At 44.7% G+C, this 24646-nt stretch overlaps 1 protein-coding gene across 4 annotated transcripts in view; it reads right to left on the bottom strand.

Annotated features, from left to right (window-relative positions):
* FAM193A (family with sequence similarity 193 member A) overlaps positions 1 to 24646 on the bottom strand; it is a 198646-nt gene that overhangs the window by 41302 nt on the left and 132698 nt on the right. For all 4 annotated transcript variants that reach the window (XM_073012569.1, XM_073012566.1, XM_073012567.1 and 1 more), the window contains 3 exons: positions 20789 to 21040; positions 4249 to 4447; positions 3006 to 3278 (listed from right to left, as the gene is read on the bottom strand). In XM_073012569.1, coding sequence (XP_072868670.1) covers positions 3006 to 3278; positions 4249 to 4447; positions 20789 to 21040 — 724 coding nt within the window. The remainder of the gene's footprint in view (positions 1 to 3005; positions 3279 to 4248; positions 4448 to 20788; positions 21041 to 24646) is intronic.

The raw sequence follows: 24646 nt of genomic DNA on the forward strand, positions 1-24646 counted from the left end.
GGGCGCGGAGGCTCAAGCTTGTAATCCCAGCACTTTGGGAGGCCGAGATGGGTGGATCACAAGGTCAGGAGATCGAGACTATCCTGGCTAACACGGTGAAACCCCGTCTCTACTAAAAAATACAAAAAAACTAGCCGGGTGAGGTGGCAGGTGCCTGTAGTCCCAGCTACTTGGGAGGCTGAGGCAGGAGAATGGCATGAACCCAGGAGGCGGAGCTTGCAGTGAGCCGAGATCTGGCCACTGCACTCCAGCCTGGGTGACAGAGCAAGACTCTGTCTCAAAAAAAAAAAAAAAAACAAAAAAAAAACCAACACTGACAAGATACTCTCATCTAAGGTACAACCCATATTCAATTTTCCAATTTCCTTCACATGTCCATTATAGCTTTCCCACCAACCCAGCCTCTTCCAACCCTTTTCTCTTTTCACAAGACTAACTTTTTTTTTGAGACGGAGTCTCGATTTGTCGCCCAGGCTGGAGTGCAGTGGCGCGATCTTGGTTCACGGCAAGCTCCACCTCCTAGGTTCACGCCATTCTCCTGCCTCAGCCTCCCACAGAGCTGGGACTACAGAAGCCCGCCACCACGGCCAGGTAATTTTTTTGTATTTTTAGTAGAGCCGAGATTTCACTGTGCTAGCCAGATGGTCTCGATCTCCTAACCTCATGGTCCGCCTGCCTTGGCCTCCCCAAAGTGCTGGGATTACAGGCGTAAGCCACCGCACCTGGCCTAACATTTTTTTTTAATAGGCCACCTGTCTGCCCATTTGGATTTGTCTTGTCTTGGTAGATTTAGATAAAATGTTCTGGGCACAAATCCTGCAAATATTATGTTGGATTCTTCTGAGTTTGTGGCAATGGGATGCAACCAGTGTCTCTCTGTTTCATGGTGATGTGCATGGCACTGTCTGCTAGGTTCCTCCAGAGTCTGGCATCCACCATTCCTTTGTAATCTGTCAGTCCCCAGTGATAGGGTTTGGTTGTGTCCCCATCCAAATTTCATCTTGAATTGTAGTTCCCATAATCCCCCTGTGTAGTGGAAGGGACCCGGTGGAAATAACTGAATCATGGTGGGGGCTTCCCCCATGCTGTTCTAGTGAGTGAGTTCTCACGAGATCTGACGGTTGTTTTTTTTTTTTTTTTTTTTTTTTTGAGACGGAGTCTTTGCTTTGTCGCCCAGGCTGGAGTGCAGTGGCACGAACTCGGCTCACTACAAGCTCCGCCTCCCGGGTTTACGCCATTCTCCTGCCTCAGCCTCCCGAGTAGCTGGGACTACAGGCGCCCGCCACCTCGCCCAGCTAGTTTTTTGTATTTTTTAGTAGAGACAGGGTTTCACCGTGTTCGCCAGGATGGTCTCGATCTCCTGACCTTGTGATCCGCACGTCTCGGCCTCCCAAAGTGCTGGAATTACAGGCGTGAGCCACCGCGCCCGGCCGATCTGACGGTTTTATAAGGGGCTTCTCCTTCGCTGGGTATTCGTTCTGTCCCCCGTGAAGAGGTACCTTCCACCATGATTGTAAGTTTCCTGAGGCCTCCCCAGCCATGTGGAACTGAGAGTCAATTAAAACTCTTTCCTTTATAAATTACGCAGTCTTGGGTAGTTCTTCACAGCACCGTGAGAATGGATTAACACAGGCGCCCACCATTCCTGTGTAATCTGTCAGTTCCCTGTGGGTGCTGCTTTTGAACAGCAGAAATACTCCATTCCCCAAACTGATATCCCTCGTTAACCTCCATGAATGCTGCGTACTTGCACCAGCTGTTACCCCAGGGGCGCAGCATGCTGAAGCATGCTTCTTACACATTTGGAGGAGGTGTGCTTCTAGAAGAAGGAGCTTCCCACCCTACTGCTCTGTTTGAGCACCCTAACCCCTTTGGATTCTTGACTTTATTTGTATGCTATAGTCAAACTTCCTTACTGTTTTTTAAATTTTTTTTTTAGAGACGGGGTCTCATCACTATGTTGCCCAGGCTAGTCTCAAACTCCCGGGCTTAAGCAATCCTCCCCTTTTAGCCTCCCAAAATGCTGGGAGCTACTGCACTCAGCCTCTTCATTCCTTTTAATGCTCAATCTTTCCCAGCTTTGGCTAGTGAGGCCTCCTTGAGCCAGCTCACATCTGCTCAGCATTTTCCTAAAGCAGCTTCTGAGAAATCTTGCCACACGCTCAGAAAGCAATGACCTCCTCGCCTGGCCAACGTGGTGAAACCCCGTCTCTACCAAAAAATACAAAAATTAGCCGTGCGTGGTGGTGGGCGCCTGTAGTCCCAGCTACTCAGGAGGCCAAGGTGGGAGAATCGCTTGAACACAAGAAGTGGAGGCTGTAGTGAGCTGAGATTGTGCCGCTGCACTCCAGCCTGGGCGAACAAGAGTGAGACCCTATCTTTTTTTTTTTTTTGAGATGGAGTCTCGCTCTGTCGCCCAGGCTGGAGTGCAGTGGCGCGATCTCGGCTCACTGTAAGCTCCGCCTCCCGGGTTCATTCCATTCTCCTGCCTCAGCTTCCCGAGTAGCTGGGACTACAGGCACCTGCCACCACGCCCGGCTAATTTTTTTGTATTTTTAGTAGAGGCAGGGTTTCACTGTGTTAGCCAGGATGGTCTTGATCTCCTGACCTCGTGATCCGCCCGCCTCGGCCTCCCAAAGTGCTGGGATTACAGGCGTGAGCCACTGCACCCGGCCAAGACCCTATCTTGAAAAAGAAAAAGAGAAGAGAAAGCAAGCAATAACCTCTTCCTATCACAGAACAACAACAGAAATAGAGACAAAAGCAAGACGGTGCAGTGAAGCCCCAGAGGAATCTAGCACAATAGCTACAATTCTAATCAAAGTCCTAGGGATCAGCTCTCGGGATCAGCTGTGTGTGTGTGAGCATTTTTGGTCAGTTAATTACACAGTTAATTACACGTACGCCTTGGGCTGGGTCAAGTAAAAGGCAGTTAACAAAGATGAGAAGTCAGTAAACCCAGCCTTCCTGCAGACCCCGAGGGCCAGTGAGCCTTCAAGCCTTACCTACTGAAGGAGGTCTCTTGGATGACACTCTGAACTGGCTGTTGCTGGACTGCACTGTGGTAGCTGTGCAGGACACGGAGGACGTGGCTGATGAGGTGGCCATGACAACTTTGTTTGCTTCCATAAAAGCATCTTGGAAATTGTATAAACACTTCTTTTTTGCAGCATTCTTTTTCTCTTTACTATCCGAGACTGCAGGTGTTTCATTGCTAGATGGAGGTGGAAGGGCTTCTGGTCTTGTTTCTGAGAGTGTTGGCCCTAATATTTCACTCCCTTCAAAGAAGAACAGGAAAATTATGGCTTCTGACAGCAATCATACTTAGCTAAACCCTAAAAGACATGCTGATGACTGAACATTTGACATTGGGGGTGCTACTGAAGTCAGGATCCCACTGGGATGACGCTAAGTCAACCAGTTTTTAATCTAAGAAAAAACTGTATTGAGCACCTACTATGTGCCAATTCCTGTGCTAGGTGCTTTCCAAAGTTACGTATAGTCTTAAAACTACTTTCTGAGGTTGATACTATTACTCCCATCCTAAGAAGATGAAGAAACTGAGGCTCAGAGAGGCCAAGCAACTTGCCCAAGGTCACACAGCTAGAAATCCTTCCCAAGCAGAGATCAGGATGTCAAGTGTAGCCTGCTGTTCTGGCACACGCGGGGGCTGGGTGTGGGGCTGCCAGGAGCTCTGGCCACAGGAAGACAGAGATGAGGGGTAGGCACCAGCCCCTTTTCAGGTGCCCCTGACCCTGCGACTGAAGTAACAGCTGGGCCTCAGTGGCTGAGGCAGCTGGGGAGGAAGGAGCTAGTAAAGGGGAGAGATGCCACGTGGGGCCAATGCAGTAACCAGAGGAAGGAGTGTGAGTCACAGATTTAAGTCGACTGTGGCACTTTCTTCCTGCCCCTGAGCACTGGGGGGCCTGAGGTCTGATTGTCACCACTGCTCGAGAATTGAAGGCCGGGCACCCAACCATGGTCACCAGACCCTCAGCAGTGCGGAGGCCACACCCATGTGGCTCACCGGTCTGACAGGGAGCCACGGAGTCAGAGTCTTGCTCTGCTCAGTCACGCAGTGGGACTGACTAGTGGCAGATGCGACAGGATGGAGTAGGATTGGAGACCGAGGTGGTGGAGCAGCGGCTGGCTACAGCTGCGCCAGGGTTTCCACGGGAGACTACGGCAAAGATGTCAATCTACTCAGGTTATTTTAAAACTTTAAGAAAGTTTTAACAAATTCCTTACCAGAAATTGTATCTGGCAAGAAAGTGCCAGGATTCCAGTTCTTATCATTCATCACTTCTGATCCCCAAAGACTTATAAATTTAGAACTATTCCACTCTGGAGTATTCCCAAAACAGCTCGGATAAATATGGTCTTGAAGAGATGCATTGAATACCTGATGCTTATTTGTGTGATTCTGAACAGGTGCTGGCGGTAAAGCCTACAAAAAAAAATTTTCTAATCACATATCAAAATTAATATTCTGTTTACCTAGGTAAGTAAACTACAGACAGACAATTCATTATGAGCCTCATGGGATGTGCTCGCCATGAGCTGAGGCCCACAGGGCGCACATCTCACAAAACGTGGACTTGATTTATGAGACTGTACACGGCAGGTCAAATTTCAACCAGATGTAGATATGAAAAGCAACCGATGCCTTGAGGAGTATATCTGAACAAACTTTAGACAACTCAGTAACCTGTCACATTCCTACTGGGTCACATGTGAGTGTGTCATGTGCGTCGTAAGATCTGTTTCTGCGGCTTAATCTCAGCAAGCATTTTAATGATCATCACTGATAAGTCAACTTTGGAATCACTGATGAAAATGGATAAAACCCTTACACACTGACCTCTTATACCCAGGCAAGGTACAGCGCAAATCTAATGAACTAGAGGAATGTGTATACAGTGCTCTAAAGACCAGGGCATTCTCAAAGGAGCTGCCTCACTGGCAAGCCCTGCCCTGGGCCCTGTGGGGCAGACCACTGTTGAAGGCACCAAGGGAAGGTGATCAGGGTCTGGCTAGCTGGCTAGCCAACATCCATGCATTTATTGAGTGACTAGCCACCTGGCTGCTCCTGCACAGGCTGGGGCCCCCTTGGGTCCTCCCTCTGCCTCAGCCGCTATCCAGGTACCAGGCCCTGGCTGCTGACCTCCTTAGGGGATCCTAAGCACCACGTTCTCACAGCGGCGCAGCACAAGAGCCTACACATCTGCACCAGGAACTCTTCCCAGTCCTTCTTCCCATCACAGCCAGAGTGATCTTTGTTGAATGTAAATTCGAGCACGTCACTCCTCTGCTCAGGACGCAACAATGGCTTCCCGAGGCTCTGGCCTGAAAAGATCCAAGGGAGCTGGGCCTACCTCCTCCAACCCTCCGGCTCACCAAGGCCCTGGACACACAGGCCTCCCCTTGACCAGCACACACCTATTCACCTTCTTGGCCCTAAGCTTTGCTTGTGCTGTGTCCATGCTCTAGAATGTGCGAGCCTCAGCTCGTTACCGCACTCACACTCATCCTGCAGGCCTTGGCCTAAAGATCATTTCCTCAGAGAAGCTGGCACTGCCTTTGCTGTGACCACCCAGGACCCAACACCCAAGACCAAGGCAAGCCTTCCCACTGAACACACTAAAATCCGTCATTTTCCCTCTTAGCACTTACCATAGTTATAATTCAAGACCTACTTGTAGCCTATTGGTTTAATGTCTGCCTTTCCCCAGATTACATGAGCTCTAGGATGAGGTGGGACATCTGGATCCTGGCCCCTCTCCCCCAGTCCTTGCTAATGCTGGGCAGACATACAGATCTCCCTCAGCAGGACTTCTGTCTGCTGGAGTGGAGGAATGCCCAGTTATGGGCAACCCGGTCAACACATCCTCTGGGATGCAGAAATGAGCACTGAATTCTGTAAACTCAAGTGGGAGGGCTCCCTGGAGGGTTCTGAAGAATGGGCAATGGTTCGGCAGAATCCTGCAGGCCTGGCTTGGCCAGAGGGAGGACACGAAGGGGTTAGGAGCAAAGAGATGGTGCATATACAGGTATGACAGTGCCAAACCTGACAGGCTCCAGGTTGAGTGGGGGCAGCAGCCAGGCCAAAGACAACTTTGTATCACTTTGTCCTCAAGGGGCTGGGGAGTCACAGAGGGATTTAAGCAGCAAAGTGAGATGATTTGGTCAGCTTAGTGGAAAGATCAATTTGTGGCAATACTGTGGATGAACCAGAAGGCAGAAGGAGGACAAGTGGTTAGTCAGGGGGTGAGAAAGGATGAAGCAATGGCAGTGAAAGTGGCAAGGAAAGGAGGAATTCTGGAGCTATCAAGATGAAAGCTGGGACTGCACATCTAGTCCAGGAGCTACCACTGCTGGCTCCACTATAAGGAGGCACGTTCAGGTGACAGATCTTAACTCTAGTCCCATGTCTTGGCCTTTGGGCTCTGCAGTCTGGCGAGCTCGGATGCCAGCTCTCCCTTTTACTAGCTGTGTGACCTCAGGCAAATTACTCAATCTTTTTGTGCTTTAGTTTTCTCATCTGTAATCTGCAGATACCTACCTCCAGGGTTATGGTAAGAACTGAGCACACTGTCTGGCCCATAGTAGTATTGAGTGTGACGGTGCACTGCTTTCATTTTCTAAGACAACAGTCTTAGAGACTTCTATAGAGAGACTACTTATATAGACATAAAGTCCCTGGACACAAAACACCTGACCAACCAACCAAACCTTTCCACCTTGCCCTTCTCCCACAGTGCTTCGGAGCAGAGAGGAAGCACGCCCCTCTGGGCTGCTGGACAGCTCAGTGAGTCCACTGACCTGAAACAGGCCCAGGATGGCAAAGGGGGAGAGGAGGGTAGAGCAGACACTCAAGATTCAACAGCAGGAAGAAACAGGTCCAGACAGACCACCCAGGCTACAGGCAAGGGCTGAAGTCATTGTTCTGGTATGGAAGCCCCACGGGACAAGAGCCAGGAAAAAAAAAAAAAAAAAAAAAATGCATTTCAATACCCATTTCTACAAAGCAGTGATAAGCTAAGAGCTGCTTTGCTGAGAAGTAATTGATGAAAAGTAACAAGTAGAAGACTTGGGTCTTGAGCACCTTCTAGTAAGGGGCAGAAACATCTGACAGATGCCAACCTGCTGGCTTTGAGCAGCAGTCTCGTTGTGCTGGTCCAGCTGGTAAACCCTGACTAGAAGCACTCTCAGGGCTCTGAATCTATGTAAGTACCTCCTGGACTCCTCAAGACACGACCGTGAGTTGTTTGGTTTCAGGTTTGAAAAGCCTGGCTGGCAGCCTTGGCTCCACCACCCATGTGTGTGCAGAGAGCTCTTGCTTATGCTTTAAAACCCTGTTTCAACATCATTTCCACTGTAAAACCACCTGTGGGCTTATTTAAAATGTTTTCTCTTCAATGTTACTTTTCTGCCTAGCATCTGTGAGTTCCATTAGGTATGTCACAACATTTTCATATTTTGATCTTGTTTTTGTCTTCTCTTTAGACTGTGAACTCTTTGAAAAGAGGGGCCAGGACTAACCGATTTTTGTCTTCCTAGAATATAGCACAGGGCCTGGCACATATTGGGTGTTCAATAAGTTGTCTGCTGAACGGTGTCTAGCTTAGAGGAATAAGGGAATGCATCTATACAACTGTAATATTGGAAACATACGGTAATGATTCTACGCATTCGATTTACACACTGTGCAGAACCCCACCTACTCAAAAACGGAGGCCCAATAGTAGGGACAAAAGTAACAGGGATCAGTAGCAAAAAAAGTTGTATTTTCTTTAATGCTTTTGCAGAAGATGCCTACTGATCTCAATAGCTTCTGGATTTCCTTCAGGAAAAAATAGGTGTCTGTCACCTAGACCATTTTTAGACCATGACTTTATAAGTCCACCAATGAGCTAACTGTAAAGTAACTCTCTCAGAATGTGGACCATGCTATTGAATCTGAACACCGACTTCACTCATACAAACCCACAAAGCTTCAACTAGCAGTTGTTTTGCATTTTTATCCACTTTGAGACAAAAGAAGTAATCCATAGGAAAGGAAAACTGTTGCTTTAAATAAAAGCTCTGACATAAATGCAAACACAACAAACTGCTTTCCACTGGGCACACATTGAGTCTATCCGGGAGCTGAGTGACTTGCTTGTCCTCTACCACCCACACTCACTCGGACACGGAACATGGGTGCAAGACACGAGGAGCAAGAGCCGCAGACTGAGTCACGGGGCCCACACGTGAGAGGTTCCCAACACTAAGCATCCGAGCAAAAATGAGTTCCAGCTGTATCCCAGGTAATGAAAAGGTTAAGATGATGAACTCTCTGCTTAACTTAGGTTTCTTGGTATTTCTCCCAGAGATGGTAAAGAGGCGAAGGACCACCTTTGCTTTGGCTGTGCCAGTTTTCAGGCTGGAAGAGCTGAATCTCAGCTCTAAAAGAACATGCAAGTCAAAGATCACAATGTGATCCCCAAATTGCAACCTATTTATGACCCTATTATCCACACAGCTTTACATCTCCAATCTAAATCTGAACTTGTACTTTAAACTGTATTTAACTGAATCGTGTTTTAATTGTATTAAATGCTTTTCCAGTGGTTTTACTTAAGTCTCAAAGTAACCTAGAGAGGGAGTGTAAAGACACACCCTGGCCCTTGAAGCTAACAAGGGACCCAAGGCTACCTGGCACCCGGTCCTCCTCTTGCACCACGTCACCAGGCTCCACTTGATACATCGAACTCCGGAGGGCCAGAACCCACCCAGTGGCCACTGCAAATGCTCCACTGCAAAGTTCTCAGTGGAGACTTTGAGACATCCCTGTCCTCACTTCTAGGCCCTTTCTTAGTACATCAACTGTTTCACAGTACATCCTCCGTGTTGAATGAAAAAGACTCAGGATTCAAAGTCACATGACTTGGGTTCCGGTATAGATTCAGGCCCTGTAGTCGTGACTTCCTACTCCTAGGCCAGGTGGACAGCAGGTGGGAGGAGCAGCGAGGTGCAGCCACACCTGCTCGGCTTTGCTCTTCGCTTGAAGAAGGCCATTCTTCCCCCCTGGTCTGGGCTTTGTTGGGTAAGAGGGGCTACTTAGCTCTACATCTGAGAGAAATGACACTGAACACTTTGGTAACCAACTGCTAGCAACAAAGGCAAAGGACGAAAAGTAGTATTAGGAGGTGATGAGAGAAGCGAAGTGGAGGTGAGGGGAAGGAATGGCCGCACACCATCACCACAGTGACGTGTGGGGGCCGCAGTCTGGAGACCCTTGAAAGGAGCCCAGGTCTCAGGTAGCTCTCGCACCAGCAGATGCCAACCCTCATAGGGAAGCATCCACTATGGAGGCCTCTGGGTTCTCACAGAGTAAGCTGAGCAAAACATAACCTCCTAATAGAATCCATCTGCACAAGGAAATAATATACCACAGGTGACATCAGCAGAAAACGAATCTGGATGCTCAAGGTTTCAAACACAGAGTAACTACGTGTAAAATGCTTAAAGAAAGAAAGAAAGAAAGAAAAAAACAAGGAACAAGAGAATATAAAAAGCTACTAGATATCTTTGAAAAAAAAAGTAAATTAAATATAGTATATTTAAATATATAAATATAGTCGGAATTAGAACTTAAGTGGCAGGCTAGGCACCACTACAGAATCACTTAACTGGAGGACTGATCCCAAAAAAGTTCTCAGAACACTGAACTGAGAGATAAGGAGATAAGAAACCTGCAAGAGAGTGTTAGGGATGCAGAACAGAAGAAAGTCTAACACCAATCTCATCAGAGGCTAAGACAACTGAATGGTTGCAGGAACATGGAGATAACATGGATGGCAATTATCAAACAGGAAATTGAAAATGATTGGTAGGCTAAAGGCTTTAATGGAAAAAGTAGACAGCATGCAAGAACAAGGGGGCCGTGTGAGCAGACAGATAGAAAGAAATGCTAGCAATAAAAACAATGTAAGAGAAACGAAGACTATCAGTGATGGGCTCATCAGGAGACAACACGGTCAAGGAAAGAGTCAGAGAGCTACAAGATATGTCAGCAGAAACTTCCCATACTGCAAGGCAAAGAGAAACAAGAATTAAAAACAAAACTAGAAACAATCCCCCCAATAGAACAAAACATCCAAAACTTGCGGGACAGTTTGGAAAGATATAACACCTGGTAAGTGGAATGCTGGAAGGAGAGACTAGAGAAACAGTTGAAGTAGTAATAGCTGAAAAGCCTCCAAAATTAACAACTGACAGCACAGATCCAAGGAATTCAGAGAACATCAAGTAGAATAAATACCCCCAAAGCTACATGAAGGCATATTCTATTCAACCTGCAGAATACCAAAGAAAAAGAGAAAATCTTGGCCAGGTGCTGTGGCTCACGTCTGTAATCCCAGCACTATGGGAGGCCAAGGTGGGCAGATCACCTGAGGTCCGGAGTTCAAGACCAGCCTGGCCAACATGGTGAAACCTCGTCTCTACTAAAATACAAAACAGCTGGGCATGATGGTGGGTGCCTGTAATCCCAACTACTCCGGAGGCTGAGATGGGAGAATCACTTGAACCTGGGAGACAGTGGTTGCAGTGAGCCTAGATCGTGCCACTGCACTCCAGCCTGGGTGGCTGAGTGAGACTCCATCTCAAAAAAACAAACAACAACAACAACAACAAAAAGAGAAAATCTTGAAAGCAGCTGGGTGGGGGCGAGTGGACCTACAGAAGAACAGGGAAAAGAATTCCAGAGGACACCTTGTCAGAAACCAGAAACCATGCCAGCAAGGACAGAGGGAAGTTAAACAGATCTAAAGTGTTCAAAGAAAAAAACTACCAACCTAGAATTATGTGTCCAGCGAAATTATCCTTCAAAAGTGAAGGAGAAATAAAGACTTCCTCAGACAAACAAAAACTGAGGGAGCTCATCACCAGCAGACCTGCCCTGCAAGAAATGTCAAAAGATTTCCTTCAGACAGAAGGTCAGAAATGTGGATCTACATAAAGAAAGGAAGAATACTAGAGAAGGAATAAAGACAAAGTAAAGTATCTTCTTCTTCCTATTAATCTAAAAGATAACTGTTGAAAGTAATCATCAACACTGTACCGGGTGATTAACATGCGGATAAGTGAAAATAATGACAGCAATGTCACAGGGAATAGGGAGGGGTTGGGAGTAATCTGTTAAATGTTACCTGTTTGACATTAGTTAGTTGAAAAGGGACTTAGATTAGTTCAAAATGTATATTGTAAACACTAGGGCAACTGCAGAAATTTTAAAAAATACAAATAAAATTGATATAATAAGAGGAGATAAAAATCATAAAATGCTTAATTAAAAGTAGAGAAGGCAGAAAAGACTCATAATGAATAGGAAACAATTACAAACATGGCTGATATTCATCTAAACACATTAAAAAATCACTTTAAATGTGAATAGTCAAATACACCAATGAAAAGACAAAGATTATCAGAGTATATCAAAAAACAACAAGCATGGTGGCATGTGCCTATAGTCGCAGGTACTCAGGAGACCAAGGTGGGAGGACTGCTTGAGCCTAGGAGTTCAAGTCCAGCTTGGGTAACACAGCAAGATTCCATCTCTAAAAATAACAAACACAACTATACATGTCTATAAGAAACCTGCTTTGCATATGAAAACCCTGAGAAGTTGGCTGGGCGAGGTGGCTGACGCCTATAATCCCAGCCTTTTTGCGAGGTGGGCAGATCACGAGGTCAGCAGATCGAGACCATCCTGGCTAACATGGTGAAACCCTGTCTTTACTAAAAATACAAACAAATTAGCCAGGCGTGGTGGCGGGTGCCTGTAGTCCTGAGGCAGGAAAATGGCATGAACCCGGGAGGCGGAGCTTGCAGTGAGCCAAGATGGTGCCATTGCACTCCAGCCTGGGGTGCAGAGAGAGACTCCATCTCAAAAAAAAAAAAAGTAAGTATTGGCTGGGCTTGGTAACTCACGCCTATAAGCCCAGTACTTTGGTAGGCTGAGGTAGGAGGACTGCTTTAGCCCAGCAGTTTCAGTCCAGATGGCAACATAGTGAGACCCTGTCTTCTCTTTGGTAGAGTCCAAAACAACAAAAAAAAAATTAGCTGGGAGTGGTGGCACATGCCTGTAGTCCCAGCTATTGCGAGGCTGAGGCAGGAGGAATGCTTGAGCCCAAAAGTTTGAGGCTGCAATGAGCTATGATCATACCACTGTACTCCTTCCTGGTCTGGGTGACAGAGTGAGACGCTGTTTCAAAGAAAAAGAAAGTATTATGAACAACTGTACACTAACACACTGGATAAAACAGATGAAATGAAAAAAATTTTAGAAACACAAAACTTATCAAGACGAAATCATAAAGAAATAGAAAAGTCTGAACAGACCTATAACTAGTAAAGCGATTGAACTGGTAATCAAAAATCACCCAACAGACTGGGCGCAGTGGCTCATGCCTATAATCCCAGCACTTTGGGAGGCCGAGGTAGGTAGATCACCTGAGGTCAGGAGTTTGAGACCAACCTGGCCAACATGACAAAATCCTGTCTCTACTAAAAATACAAAAATTAGCTGGGTGTGGTGGCAAGTGCCTGTAGTTCCAGCTACTTTGGAGGCTGAGGCTAGGGAATCGCTTGAATCTGAGACGCGGAGGTTGCAGTGAGTGGAGATTGTGCCACTGCACTCCAGCCTGGGTGACAGAGTAAAACACCATCTCAAAAAAAAAAAAAAAATCACCCAATAAAGAAAAGCCATAGACCTGATGCTTCACTGGTCAATTCTACCAAACATTTAAAGAATTAATATCAATCTTTCTCAAAGTTTCCAAAAAACTGAAGAGAAGTGAGCACTTTCTAACTCGTGTCCTGAGCATACCCCCATACCAAAGCCAAAGACACTGTAAGAAAAACTACAAGGCCGGGCGCGGCAACTCAAGCCTGTAATCCCAGCACTTGGGAAGGGCAAGGTGGCGGATCGAGGTCGGGAGTACCAGATCAGCTGACTAACATGGAGAAACCCCGTCTCTACTAAAAATACAAAATTAGCCAGGCCTGGTGGCGCGTGCCTGTAATCCTAGCTATTCGGGAGGCTGAGGCAGGAGAATCGTATGAACCTGGAAGGCGGAGGTTGCAGCGAGCCAAGATCGCATCATTGTACTCCAGCCTGGGTAACGAGCGAAACTCTGTCTCAAAAACAAAACAAACAAAAAAAAACTACAAATGAGTATCCCTTATGAACATTCATGCAAACATCCTCAACAAAATACTAGCAAACTGAATTCAGCAGTATATTAAAAGATTCATACACCATGACCACGTGGGAGTTATTCCCAGAATGTAAGGATGATTCAATGTATAAATAGTAATCAATGTTAACATGCCACATTAACAGACTGGAAAACGCCAAAGATCATCAAAACTGGTGCAGAAAAAGCATGTGACAAAATTCAACACCCTTTTATTATTATTATTATTATTTGAGACGGAGTCTTGTTCTGTCGCCCAGGCTGGAGTGCAGTGGCGCGATCTCGGCTCACTGCAAGCTCCGCCTCCCGGGTTCACGCCATTCTCCTGCCTCAGCCTCCCGCATAGCTGGGACTACAGGCACCCCCCACCACACCCAGCAAATTTTTTTGTATTTTTAGTAGAGACGGGGTTTCATTGTGTTAGCCACGATGGTCTCGTTCTCCTGACCTCGTGATACGCCCGCCTTGACCTCCCAAAGTGCTGGGATTACAGGCGTGAGCCACCGCGCCCGGCCTCAACACCCTTTCATAACAAAAATACCCAACAAACTAGGAATAGAAAGAAAACTACCAAAACATAATAAAAGCCATATATGAAAAACCCACAGCAAACAATGGTGAACAAATGAAAGCTTTTCCTTAAGTAACAGGAACAAGGCAAGAATGCCTGCTTTCACCACTTCTATTCAACATAGTATTAGAAATTTCAGCCAGAGCAAATAGGCAAGAAAAAGAAATAAAAGGCATCTAAACTAGAAAGGAAGAAGTAAAATTATCTCTCTTTGTAGATGGTATGATTTTACATGTAGAAAACTCTAAAGATTCCACAAAAAAAGTCTCTCAGAATAGATGAATTCAGCAAAGTAGGAAGATATAAAATCAACACTCGAAAATCACCTGCTTGTCTATACACTAACAATGGTCAGAAAAGGAAATTATGAAAACAATTCCATTCAAAACGCATCAAAAATAATAATTTAGGGCTGGGCACAGTGGCTCACGCCTGTAATCCCAGCATTAGCCAGGCGTTAGCCAATTAGCCAATTAGCCAGGCATGGAGGCGCATGCCTGTAATCACAGCTACTCCAGAGGCTGACACAGGAGAATCACTTGAACCTGGATGGTGGAGGGTGCAGTGAGCCAAGATCATGCCACTGCACTGCAGTGTAGGCGACAGAGATTCTGTCTCAAAAAAAACACCAAACCAAAACAAAACACCAACAGGAATTAACCAAAGAAGTGAAAGAGTTGTATCATAAAAACTACAGGCCGGAGGCCGGGCGCGGTGGCGCAAGCCTGTAATCCCAGCACTTTGGGAGGCCGAGACGGGCGGATCACGAGGTCAGGAGATCGAGACCATCCTGGCTAACTAACATGGTGAAACCCTGTCTCTACTAAAAAATACAAAAAACTAGCCGGGCGAGGTGGCGGCGCCTGTAGTCCCAGCTACTCGGGAGGCTGAGGCAGGAGAATGGCGTGAACCCGGGGGGTGGAGCTTGCAGTGAGCCGAGATCGCGCCACTGCACTCCAGCCTGGGCGACAGAGCGAGACTCCACCTCAAAAAAAAAAAAAAACAAACTACAGGCCGGGCACAGTTGCTCACGCCTGTAATCCTAGCACTTTGGGAGGCCGAGGTGGGCAGATCACGAGGTCAGGAGATATAGACCATCCTGGCTAACACAGTGAAGCCCCGTCTCTACTAAAAATACAAAAAAATTTGCCAAGCGTGGTGGTGGGCGCCTGTAGTCCCAGCTACTCGGGAGGCTGAGGCAGGAGAATGGCGTGAACCCGGGAGGCAGAGCTTGTAGTGAGCCGAGATGGCGCCACTGGACTCCAGCCTGGGCGACAGACCGAGACTCTATCTCAAAAAAAAATAAAATAAAATAAAAATTTAAAAACTGACAAAACAGGCCGGGCGCAGTGCCTCATGCCTGTAATCCCAGCACTTTGGGAGACCAAGGCGGGCGGATCATGAGGTCAGGAGATCTAGATCATCCTGGCTAACACGGTGAAACCCCATCTCTATTAAAATACAAAAAATTAGCCGGGCATGGTGGCACACGCCTGTACAGGAGGCAGAGGCAGGAGAACTGCTTGAACCCAGGAGGTGGAGGTTGCAGTGAGCCGGGATCATGCCACTGCATTCCAGCCTGGGTAACAGAGGGAGACTGTCTCAAACAAACACTACAAAACATTGCTGTAAGAAATTAAAAAAAAAAAAAAAATTGAAAACACATACCATATTCATTGATTAGAAGACAATACTGTTAGAATGTATACACTACCCAAAGTGATCTACAGATTCAATGCAGCCCCTATCAAAATCTCAAAATCTTCTATATCTTGAAGAAATAGAAAATCCATCCTAAATTCATATAGAATCTCTTAGGATCCTGAATAAGCCAAACAATCTTTTTTTTTTTTTTTTTTTTGAGACAGAGTTTCCCTCTTGTTGCCCAGGCTGGAGTGCAGTGGCGCGATCTCGGCTCACTGCAAGCTCTGCCTCCCGGGTTCACGCCATTCTCCTGCCTCAGCCTCCCGAGTAACTGGGACTGCACCATGCGCCACCACGCCCGGCTAAGTTTTTGTATTTTTAGTAGACACAGGGTTTCACTGTATTAGCCAGGGTGGTCTCGATCTCCTGACCTCGCGATCCGTCCGCCTTGGCCTCCCAAAGTGCTGGGATTACAGGTGTGAGCCACTGTGCTCGGCCAACCCAAACAATCTTTACATAAAAAACAAAAAACAAAAGCCACCAAACCTGGTGGACTCAGGACTCACACTTCCTGATTTCAAAACTTACTGCAAAGATATAGCAATCAAAACAATGTGGTATCAGCATGACATACAGACCAATGGAACAAAACAGAAAGCCCAAAAATGAAACTTCAGATATATGGTCAAACGATTTTTGACAAGGATGGCAAAATCCTTCAATAGGGAAAGGGCAGTCTTTTTAACAAATGGTACTGGGACAACTGATATCCACATGCGAAAGAATGAAGTTGCACCCTTACCTAACACCGTATTTTAAAATGAACTAAAAAATGGATGACTGACCTAAATGTAAGCAAAGAACAAAACTCTTCGAAGAAAACAGAGGGCAGAAGCTTCACAACGTTGGATTTGGCAATGATTTACTGGATGTAACGCCAAAGGCACGGGCAACAAAGAACAGACAAATCGTACTGCATGAAAAACTGTTAACCGCTGTGCATCAACAGACACTATCAACAGAGTCAAAAGTCAACCCACAGAATGGGAGAAAATGCTTGCAAATCATCTATCTGATAACGGACGAATATCCGGAATACAGAGAGAACTAAAATGCAACAGCAATAACAAACCTGATCCACACACGAGCAAAGGACTTGAACAGACGTTTCTCCAAAGAAGATACACGAACAGTCACTGAGCACATGAAAAGATGCCAACATCACTAAACACTAAGGAAATGCAAATCAAAACTACGATGTGTCTACGGTCATTTACACAAGAAAAAAAGCCCTACAATGTGATACCACCTTACATCCATGAGGATGGTTACTATTAAAAAAGCAAAACTGAAAATAACAAGTGATAATGAGGATGTGGAGAAACTGAAACCCTTGTGCACTGTTGGTGGGAATGTAAAATGGTGCAGCCACTGTAGGAAACGGTGGCAGTTCCTCCAAAAATTACAACTACAATTACCATACGATCTATAAATTCCACTTCTGGGTACACACCCCAAACAACTGAAAGCAGGGTCCTGAAATATTTGCACACTCATGTTTGCAGCAGCACTGCTCATAGTAGCTACTGTATGGAAACAACTCAAGTGTTCACTGATGGAGATGCAAAATAGGGTACAGCCATATGATGAGTATTGTTTAGCCTTAAAAAGGAAGGAGATTCTGCAATATGCGACAACATGAATAAATGCTGAGGACATTAAGTGAAATGAAATAAGCCAGTCACAAAAAGAGAAATACTGTACAATTCTATGTACATGAGGTACTTAGAATAGTCACAATCATAAAGACATAAAGTAGAATGATCGATGCCCAGGGCTGGGGGAAAGTGGAGTTATTGTTTAGTGGGTAAAAACCTCCAGTTTTACAAGATGAAAAGAGTTATGGAGACGGACCACTGAATTCTACACTTAAAAATGGTTAAGATTGTAAATTTTATATTATGCATATGTTACTATAATAAATCTTTTCAAGAAGTAAAGCAATGAAGGAAGATATACCATGCTAACACTAACCAAAAGAAAGCTGGAGGAGCTATATTAATTTCAGGCAGAGCAGACTTCAGAGCAAGGGAAGTTACCAGTGGTAATGAGGAGCATTACATAATGATAAAGGGTCAATTCTCCTAGAAGACATAACAATCCTCAATGTGTTGCCGCTAATAACAAAGCATCAAACTTTGTAGGGCAAAAGCTGATAGAACTGTGCAAGGAGAAACCAATGAATCCATTATTACAATGGAAGTCTTCAAGAGCCATCAATCAGAATGAACAGATCCAGCAGACAGACAATCAGTCAGAACATAGTTGCTGACTGACAGAACTCAAGAGCACCATCAATCAATTGGACATAACGAACATCTGAAGACCACTTCATCCAACAACGGCAGAACACATATTCCTCTGAAGCTCACATAGAACATTCACCAAGACGGACCATGTTCTGGGCCATAAAACATACCTTAATAAACTCAAAAAAACAGAAATTATACACTGTATGCTTTCAGATCACAATGGAATTAAAGTGGAAATCAGTAACAAAAAGATAGTCGGGAGATCCCCAAATATTTGGAAATTAAATGCTCTGGCACTTACAGTTTTTATTTTATGTAGTATTTCATTACTGTATTTTTCTCAGCAATTACTTTGAACTTTCAAATAACTTATACTCAATATATAAATTCAATATGTCACTGGTATGAAGACACTTCAAAATAGAAATTAGTCTTCAAGTTTTTCTAATTTCAAGAATTTTTTTTTTTTTTTTTGTAGAGACAGGACTATGTTGCCCTGGTCTTGAGCTCCCAGGCTCAAGCAATCCTCTCACCTCAGCCTCCCAAAGCGCTGGGATTACAGGCATGAGCCACCACAACTGGCCAGAAAATAAATTTTTCATAGTACTCATGCTAAACATTTTAGGTACTAAATATTTACCCACAATGCCAAAAATATGAATTAAAAGAATTACAACTACAATGACATAATGTCTTAAAAGGCAACAACTGTGACTGCAGCACAGCAGAAACTCCCCAAGGCCTCAACAATGCAAAAGTGATGGCAGACACAGTGGCAGGTCAGAAGCACACAAGGCCCCCTCCACGTTAAGCACCCACCTTCTGCCTCCCTACATTCAGAACTTCTTACCCAACAATCCTCCTGTTGGTTATCTCTAAGAAACTTCCTCCAATATCACTGAAATGCATGCTATTCTGATACAGCTCGTTTGCTTTCTGAAATATCCTCCAATGTCACTGAAATCTGGGCTATTCTGATACAGCTCATTTGTTTCTTAAGCTGTCCACAACTCGCTGGTGGACCAGGAGACCCCTTCAGGGCTGCTAATGCATTATGCATTTAGGCACAGATGTGGTCACAGCATCCAACTAAGTCAAACTAAGTCAAATAACACAAACTAATCTTGTAAGACCTGGTAAGTGACAATTCAAGTTTGTTTACAGTAATGAACATTTTCATACCAGATGCAAATGAAATATTTTGATAATTGTATCTTATGTTTCCACATAATAATGGCCACCACATAACATATTTTAAATGAATCAGTGAATAGTCTTCAGTTGACAAAAGTGGTAGAAATAACATTTAGTTATAAATTTCTAAATTTCTATACGACTTCTACCGCATATGGCTTGACCTCCATAATTGCTTTTCTATCCATATTTGCTTTTCTATTCTAATCTTTCTATATGATTACAGTTTAACAGGTATCAAAAGAACAGATAATAGATACAAATGAAGCTCCTAAAATGTTTTTCTTCTTTTACCCACATATAGATCTCTAATTTCCTGAGAAAAGGCCAAAAGCCAGGGAAAAATAATCAATTTTTAACCAAAGGGGCCCCACAGTCTTTAGTAATAATCAATTTTACTATTTTACTTGAGTATTTTTAGGAACTAATTCTTGAATAGCTTCCACCAGCAAAAATATGTAACAGAATATTATCTTTTCTTGGAACTAGGTAACAGACCTCTATTCAGGCAATAGCAAGGAGTGAAAAACTTCCTAACTTTACACATACACCCAGAGAAAATCAGGCTACAAACCAGGCGGGCCATGAAGATAGCCTAGTTCTGACTATATACCTGAAAAATGCTATTAAAAAGCATTCTATTATTAAGACATCATTAAATGTTCAAACTGAGCAATATTCAATCTAACAAAATTTAAGCATGAATTTGGATGGTTGTGTCAAGTAATTACAATAGATGTGACAAACTTATTACACTCGATTCTAAACCTGTGTCTGTTAATCTTCCACCTGCGCCTCTCCCTAGCAAACAGACAACAAAGCTCACTTATGGGCTACATGTACCCCACTTCACAGTGACCCCTGGAGGGGAGAAAACACACGTGTTTGGAAAAAATCATTCCATGTCATGTCCTCCTCCCTTTCTGTTCCAGCTTAAAATCATTGTTTTAAATAATAAATTAGAGTTTGAAATAAATTATATTTTTGATTGATCAGAGCTACCTTTGGACAAGAATAACTGGTACAAAGAAAAAAAGAAAACAATCAGAATTACAGTGAGTCATTATAGTAAAGGTAAGCTCAAAATAACTAGAGAGGAAAAGCTATCTAAGGTCCAAAGAATGAAACCAGCCTAAAAATTTCGCTGTAACGGCTAAGATACTAAGTGAATACATGAGGTTCTCTTAGAAGAAATGCATAAAAATCAACTTATTTCTAGATCCTCACTCCACTTCCTGAATGGGCTCTTCACACTGGGTTTCTGGCAGCTTCTCCTGTCTGTACCCTCCCCTCCCCAGTGCTCCATAACCTGCAGGGCGTTATAATTTTCTGTGGCATCACACTTAGGGCTCCTCCTTTATTTAGGCTTGTGTATTTCTAAATGCTAAAGAAGCATAGTCGTTTTAGACCCTGTGGAGTCCAGCCAGTGTTAGAGGACTCATGTTATATTCACATTATTTTACCTATCACGTTAAGAAAAAGAGCAAGCCCTGGAAGATCACAAGCAGATAACTGGTCTTCTGTGGAAGTATTCCCTAGGTTTAACCTGTTAGAAGTATCACCTGAAAAATCCTTCTGTTCTATTTAATTCTGAATAAAAGGACTATGATCTTCACAGTTGTTTTTAATGATTGTTACAACTGTAAAGGTTCAAAATTACAGGGCTTAAGAGATTATGGTGAAAGGAAACCCTTGCAGACCTTCCTACTGAGAGCAGATGCTATCCTACGCAAGTTGCTAATTCATAGATTTCTGTTTGACTACGTACTCCTGCAGGATCTCAGTGAAGAGTGAGCTTTCAGACCCTTTTTGCCCTGACTTACCTTACTGTGTGTGAAGGGGGGCGTTGCATACAAGGTGGGGTGGATGAGGGGGCGTGGCAGGTGTGGAACAGTGTGCAAAGGCACGTGTCCATGGATGTGAGGGTAAAGGTGCAGTGCAGGGTGTGTGGGCTTCTCTGGGCTCATGAACTGATGGCCAGGAGGAAGGGCTCCGGCTGTCATTGCAGATGGTGTCAGTCCAGAAGCTTCTTGTTTACAAACATGACATTCACAAGTGTTTGGAGCTTGTTCAGCCTAAGAGGAAAGAAAAAAAAAAAACCTATTTAGTGAAACAATAAATGGTATGAATTAAAGTCAGTCACATTCTGCCAAGTAGTTACAAAGCAAATACAAAGGTAAGTGGGCTTTTCCTGACACCCTGAGTTGACCAGGGCCTTCCATGCAAGGAAAAGGAGGGACCCCAAGAGACTGGGACTGAAGAAGCTGCACAGAGAGGAAAAGTGTACCTCATTCCACAGACAGACTCAGGTAGAGCCACTGGTTCTGCATCCCATGCCTAATGCAGAAAATTTCACTTCCCACATGTGAGCAGGGACAAGGGAACTGGTGAAGACGACAGAGTAGAGAGGGGATGGCCGTGCTCCACTGGGCTCACACTGCTTCTAAATGGTTACACACAGATTCTCCAAAACAAAGCAGAGATGTGACTTCCGGTTATGGATATGGTGGAGTGAAGAGGTCAGTGGCTCCTTTCCCTCAGGGCAAATGTAAAACTGAACACAGTTGTCAAAGGCAACCATTCTGAGGCTCTGGAAATCAGCCCAAGGAAAATACTGAGACACATTTATTCATGTAAATCAGCTAGAACTTCAGGGAAGAACAGTAAGTCGCCAGACTTTCTTGTCTGGGACCCTTTCCATTTCCTGCACCTGTACTCCGCCCCTGACTCAGTCTGCATCGGGCACAGGAGTTCTGTGACTGCAGGGATGCCAGTGCAAACCAACCCTGCTGCCAAAAACAGCAGCCTGGTCAGGCAGAGGGTGAAGCAGTAAAAGCAGTGAACTCAGAAGGGAATAAATAGGGAAGCCTGCAGCTCTGTTCCCGTGAGACTGAGGTCCCAGTTGGGGTGAGTGGCAGAGGAGACAGAAATCTAATAGGGAGAACCCTGGAAATGAGAGCGCCACAGAAGGGCTTCTTAAACTGTCCACAACTCGCCGGCTGACCGGGAAAGCATGCACTGAGGACACCTCAGGGGCTGGAGGAAGGCGCCAACAGGGGCTTGAGAACCGGCTGAGCGCTGAGCGCATTCACCCCACAGCTGACAGTGCCTCAACCAACAGTGGAGCCCCTGTGGATTCAAGGTGCATGGGCAACCCCCGCCCAAATCATCAGCTGGCCAATCAGCCAGGTGGACAAAGGGCAGACCTCTCGAAGCCAAGCTAAAAAGCAGAAGAGAAGATGTGAGCTGAGATATCCATAGCCACATAATGTGGGAGATACAGATCCTGCAACTGAAGTGCAGGAAATAACAAAAACAAAGAAACAAACAAAAGACAACAAAAGACCCTCAAAGGAAAAAATGATAATGCAAAGTCATTACATTATTTAAAATGTCCAGTTTTCAACAAAAAATTATGAGACAAGCAAAGATAAAAGTATGACCTAGGCCGGGCGCAGTGGCTCATGCCTGTAATCCCAACACTCTGGGAGGCAGAAGTGGGCAGATTACTTGAGCCCACGCGTTCAAGACCAGTCTGGGCAATATGGCAAAATTCTATCTCTACAAAAAGTATGAAAACTATCCAGGCATGATGGTGTGTGCCTGTAGTCCCAGCTACTTGGGGTGCTGAGGTGGGAGGACTGTTTGAGCCCAGGAGGTCGAGGCTCGAGGCTCCAGTGAGCTGTAATCATGCCACTGCACTTCAGCCTGGGTGACAGAGCAAGACCTTGTCTGGAAAAAAAAGTTATGTGACCAATAAGCAGGAAGTAAATAGTCAAACGGTTAACAGGAGTGGGTTCAGATATTAAATTAGCACACAAAGATGTCAAAGTAGCTGTTATAACATGTTCAGAGAATTAAAGGAAAATATGAAAATAAAGATTCAACATGTAGGGAATTACCATAAAAAAAGAGAAACAAAAAAACAGTAAACTATAAATTCTATAGGTGAAGAGTACAATAGCTAAACCAAAATTTCACTAAAGGAGCTCAAAAGCAAACTTAAAAGCAGAAAAATCATCTGTGAACTTGAAGAAGAGCAATGGAACTGATCTAACAACAGAGAAAAGAGACAAGGGGAAAGTATGCAGACGCTCAGAGGCCCGTGGAGAGCAGCGAACCACTCCAGCATGTGCAGAACCCAGTCCCGAAGGAAATAATAACACCAGGACATTCCACTCCCCAAATATGATGAGAAACATTGATCTACAGATCCAAGCTCAGTGAACCATAAGATGGATAAAAACAAAGAGATACTGAGAGCTGCAGAACTCTGGCACACAATGACCACCTAAGGCTTCCTGCAGCCCAAGGCCAAGTCCCTAGGATGACCCCAGACCCTACTAAAACACCTTCTTGAGAAAGCCAGGCTGCCAAGAGAATTGACTGTTCTAACAGTCTGACACCTGATGACTGTAACAAAAGTAACACTCTAGTGTAGAATTTCATAGTGGGGAAGGCTCTGTGTGTAGGGACACTGGGTATAGGATATCTCTGTACCTTTCACTCAACTTTGTTGTGAATCTAAAGCTACTCCTAAAAACAACCACTCTATTTTTTATTTATTTATTTATTTTTGAGACGGAGTCTCACTTCTCACCCAGGCTGGAGTACAATGGCGCGATCTTGTCTCGCTGCAACCTCTGCCTCCCGGGTTCAAGTAATTCTCTTGCCTCAGCCTCCCAAGTAGCTGGGATTACAGGCACATGATAGCACGCCTGGCTAATTTTTGTATTTTTAGAAGAGATGGGGTTTCATCATGTTGGCCAGGCTAGTCTCGAACTCCTGACCTCAGGTGATCCACTCGCCTCAGCCTCCAAAAGTGCTGGGCATGAGCCACCCCTGTACCCGGTCTATTTTTTAAAATGAAGGCCAAATAAAGACATTCACACAAAAATACAGAGAATTAACTGCAAGCAAACTAGTCCTGTAAGACATATTAAAGGAAGGTAAAAACAAGATGGTAACTTAAATTCGGCAGAATTTAAAATGAAGAATGCCAGAAATGACTAGCCAGCTAGCAAATAGAAAACACTGTATACATACAGGCCAGGCGCGGTAGCTCACGCCTATAATCCCAGCACTTTGGTAGGCCAAGGCGGGTAGGTCACCTGAAGCGAGGAGTTTTGAGACCAGCCTGGTCAACATGGCGAAATGTCATCTTTACCAAAAATACAAAAATTAGCTGGGTGCCATGGTGCTTGCCTGTGATCCCCGCTACTCGGGTGGCTGAGGCAGGAGAACTGCTTGAACCTGGGAGGCAAAGGTTGAAGTGAGCCAAGATCGTGCCACTGCACTCTAGCCTGGGCAACAGTGTGTGACTCTGTCTCAAAACAAAACAAAACAAAACAAAAAAACAAACAAACAAAAAAAAACAAAAAGAAAAAGAAAGAAAAGGAAGGAAGGAAGGAAGGAAGGAAGGAGGGAAGGAAGGCAGGCAGGCCGGCCGGCACTGTATAAGTGTATTTTTCTCTTTTATTTGCTCTAGAAATTATAAAACTGTATAAAGCAGTAATTAAAACATATTATTGATTTATAACATATACAAATGTAATCATATATAGGACAATAATACCACAAAGGAGGAAGAAGGAAATGGAGCTACTGCGGAGAAAAGTTTCTATATTTTACTGGAATTAAGTCAGTAGTAACCTGGAGTAGACTGTGATAAATTACGATGC

The sequence above is a fragment of the Chlorocebus sabaeus genome, chromosome 27, assembly GCF_047675955.1.
Source record: "Chlorocebus sabaeus isolate Y175 chromosome 27, mChlSab1.0.hap1, whole genome shotgun sequence".
NCBI lineage: Eukaryota > Metazoa > Chordata > Mammalia > Primates > Cercopithecidae > Chlorocebus > Chlorocebus sabaeus.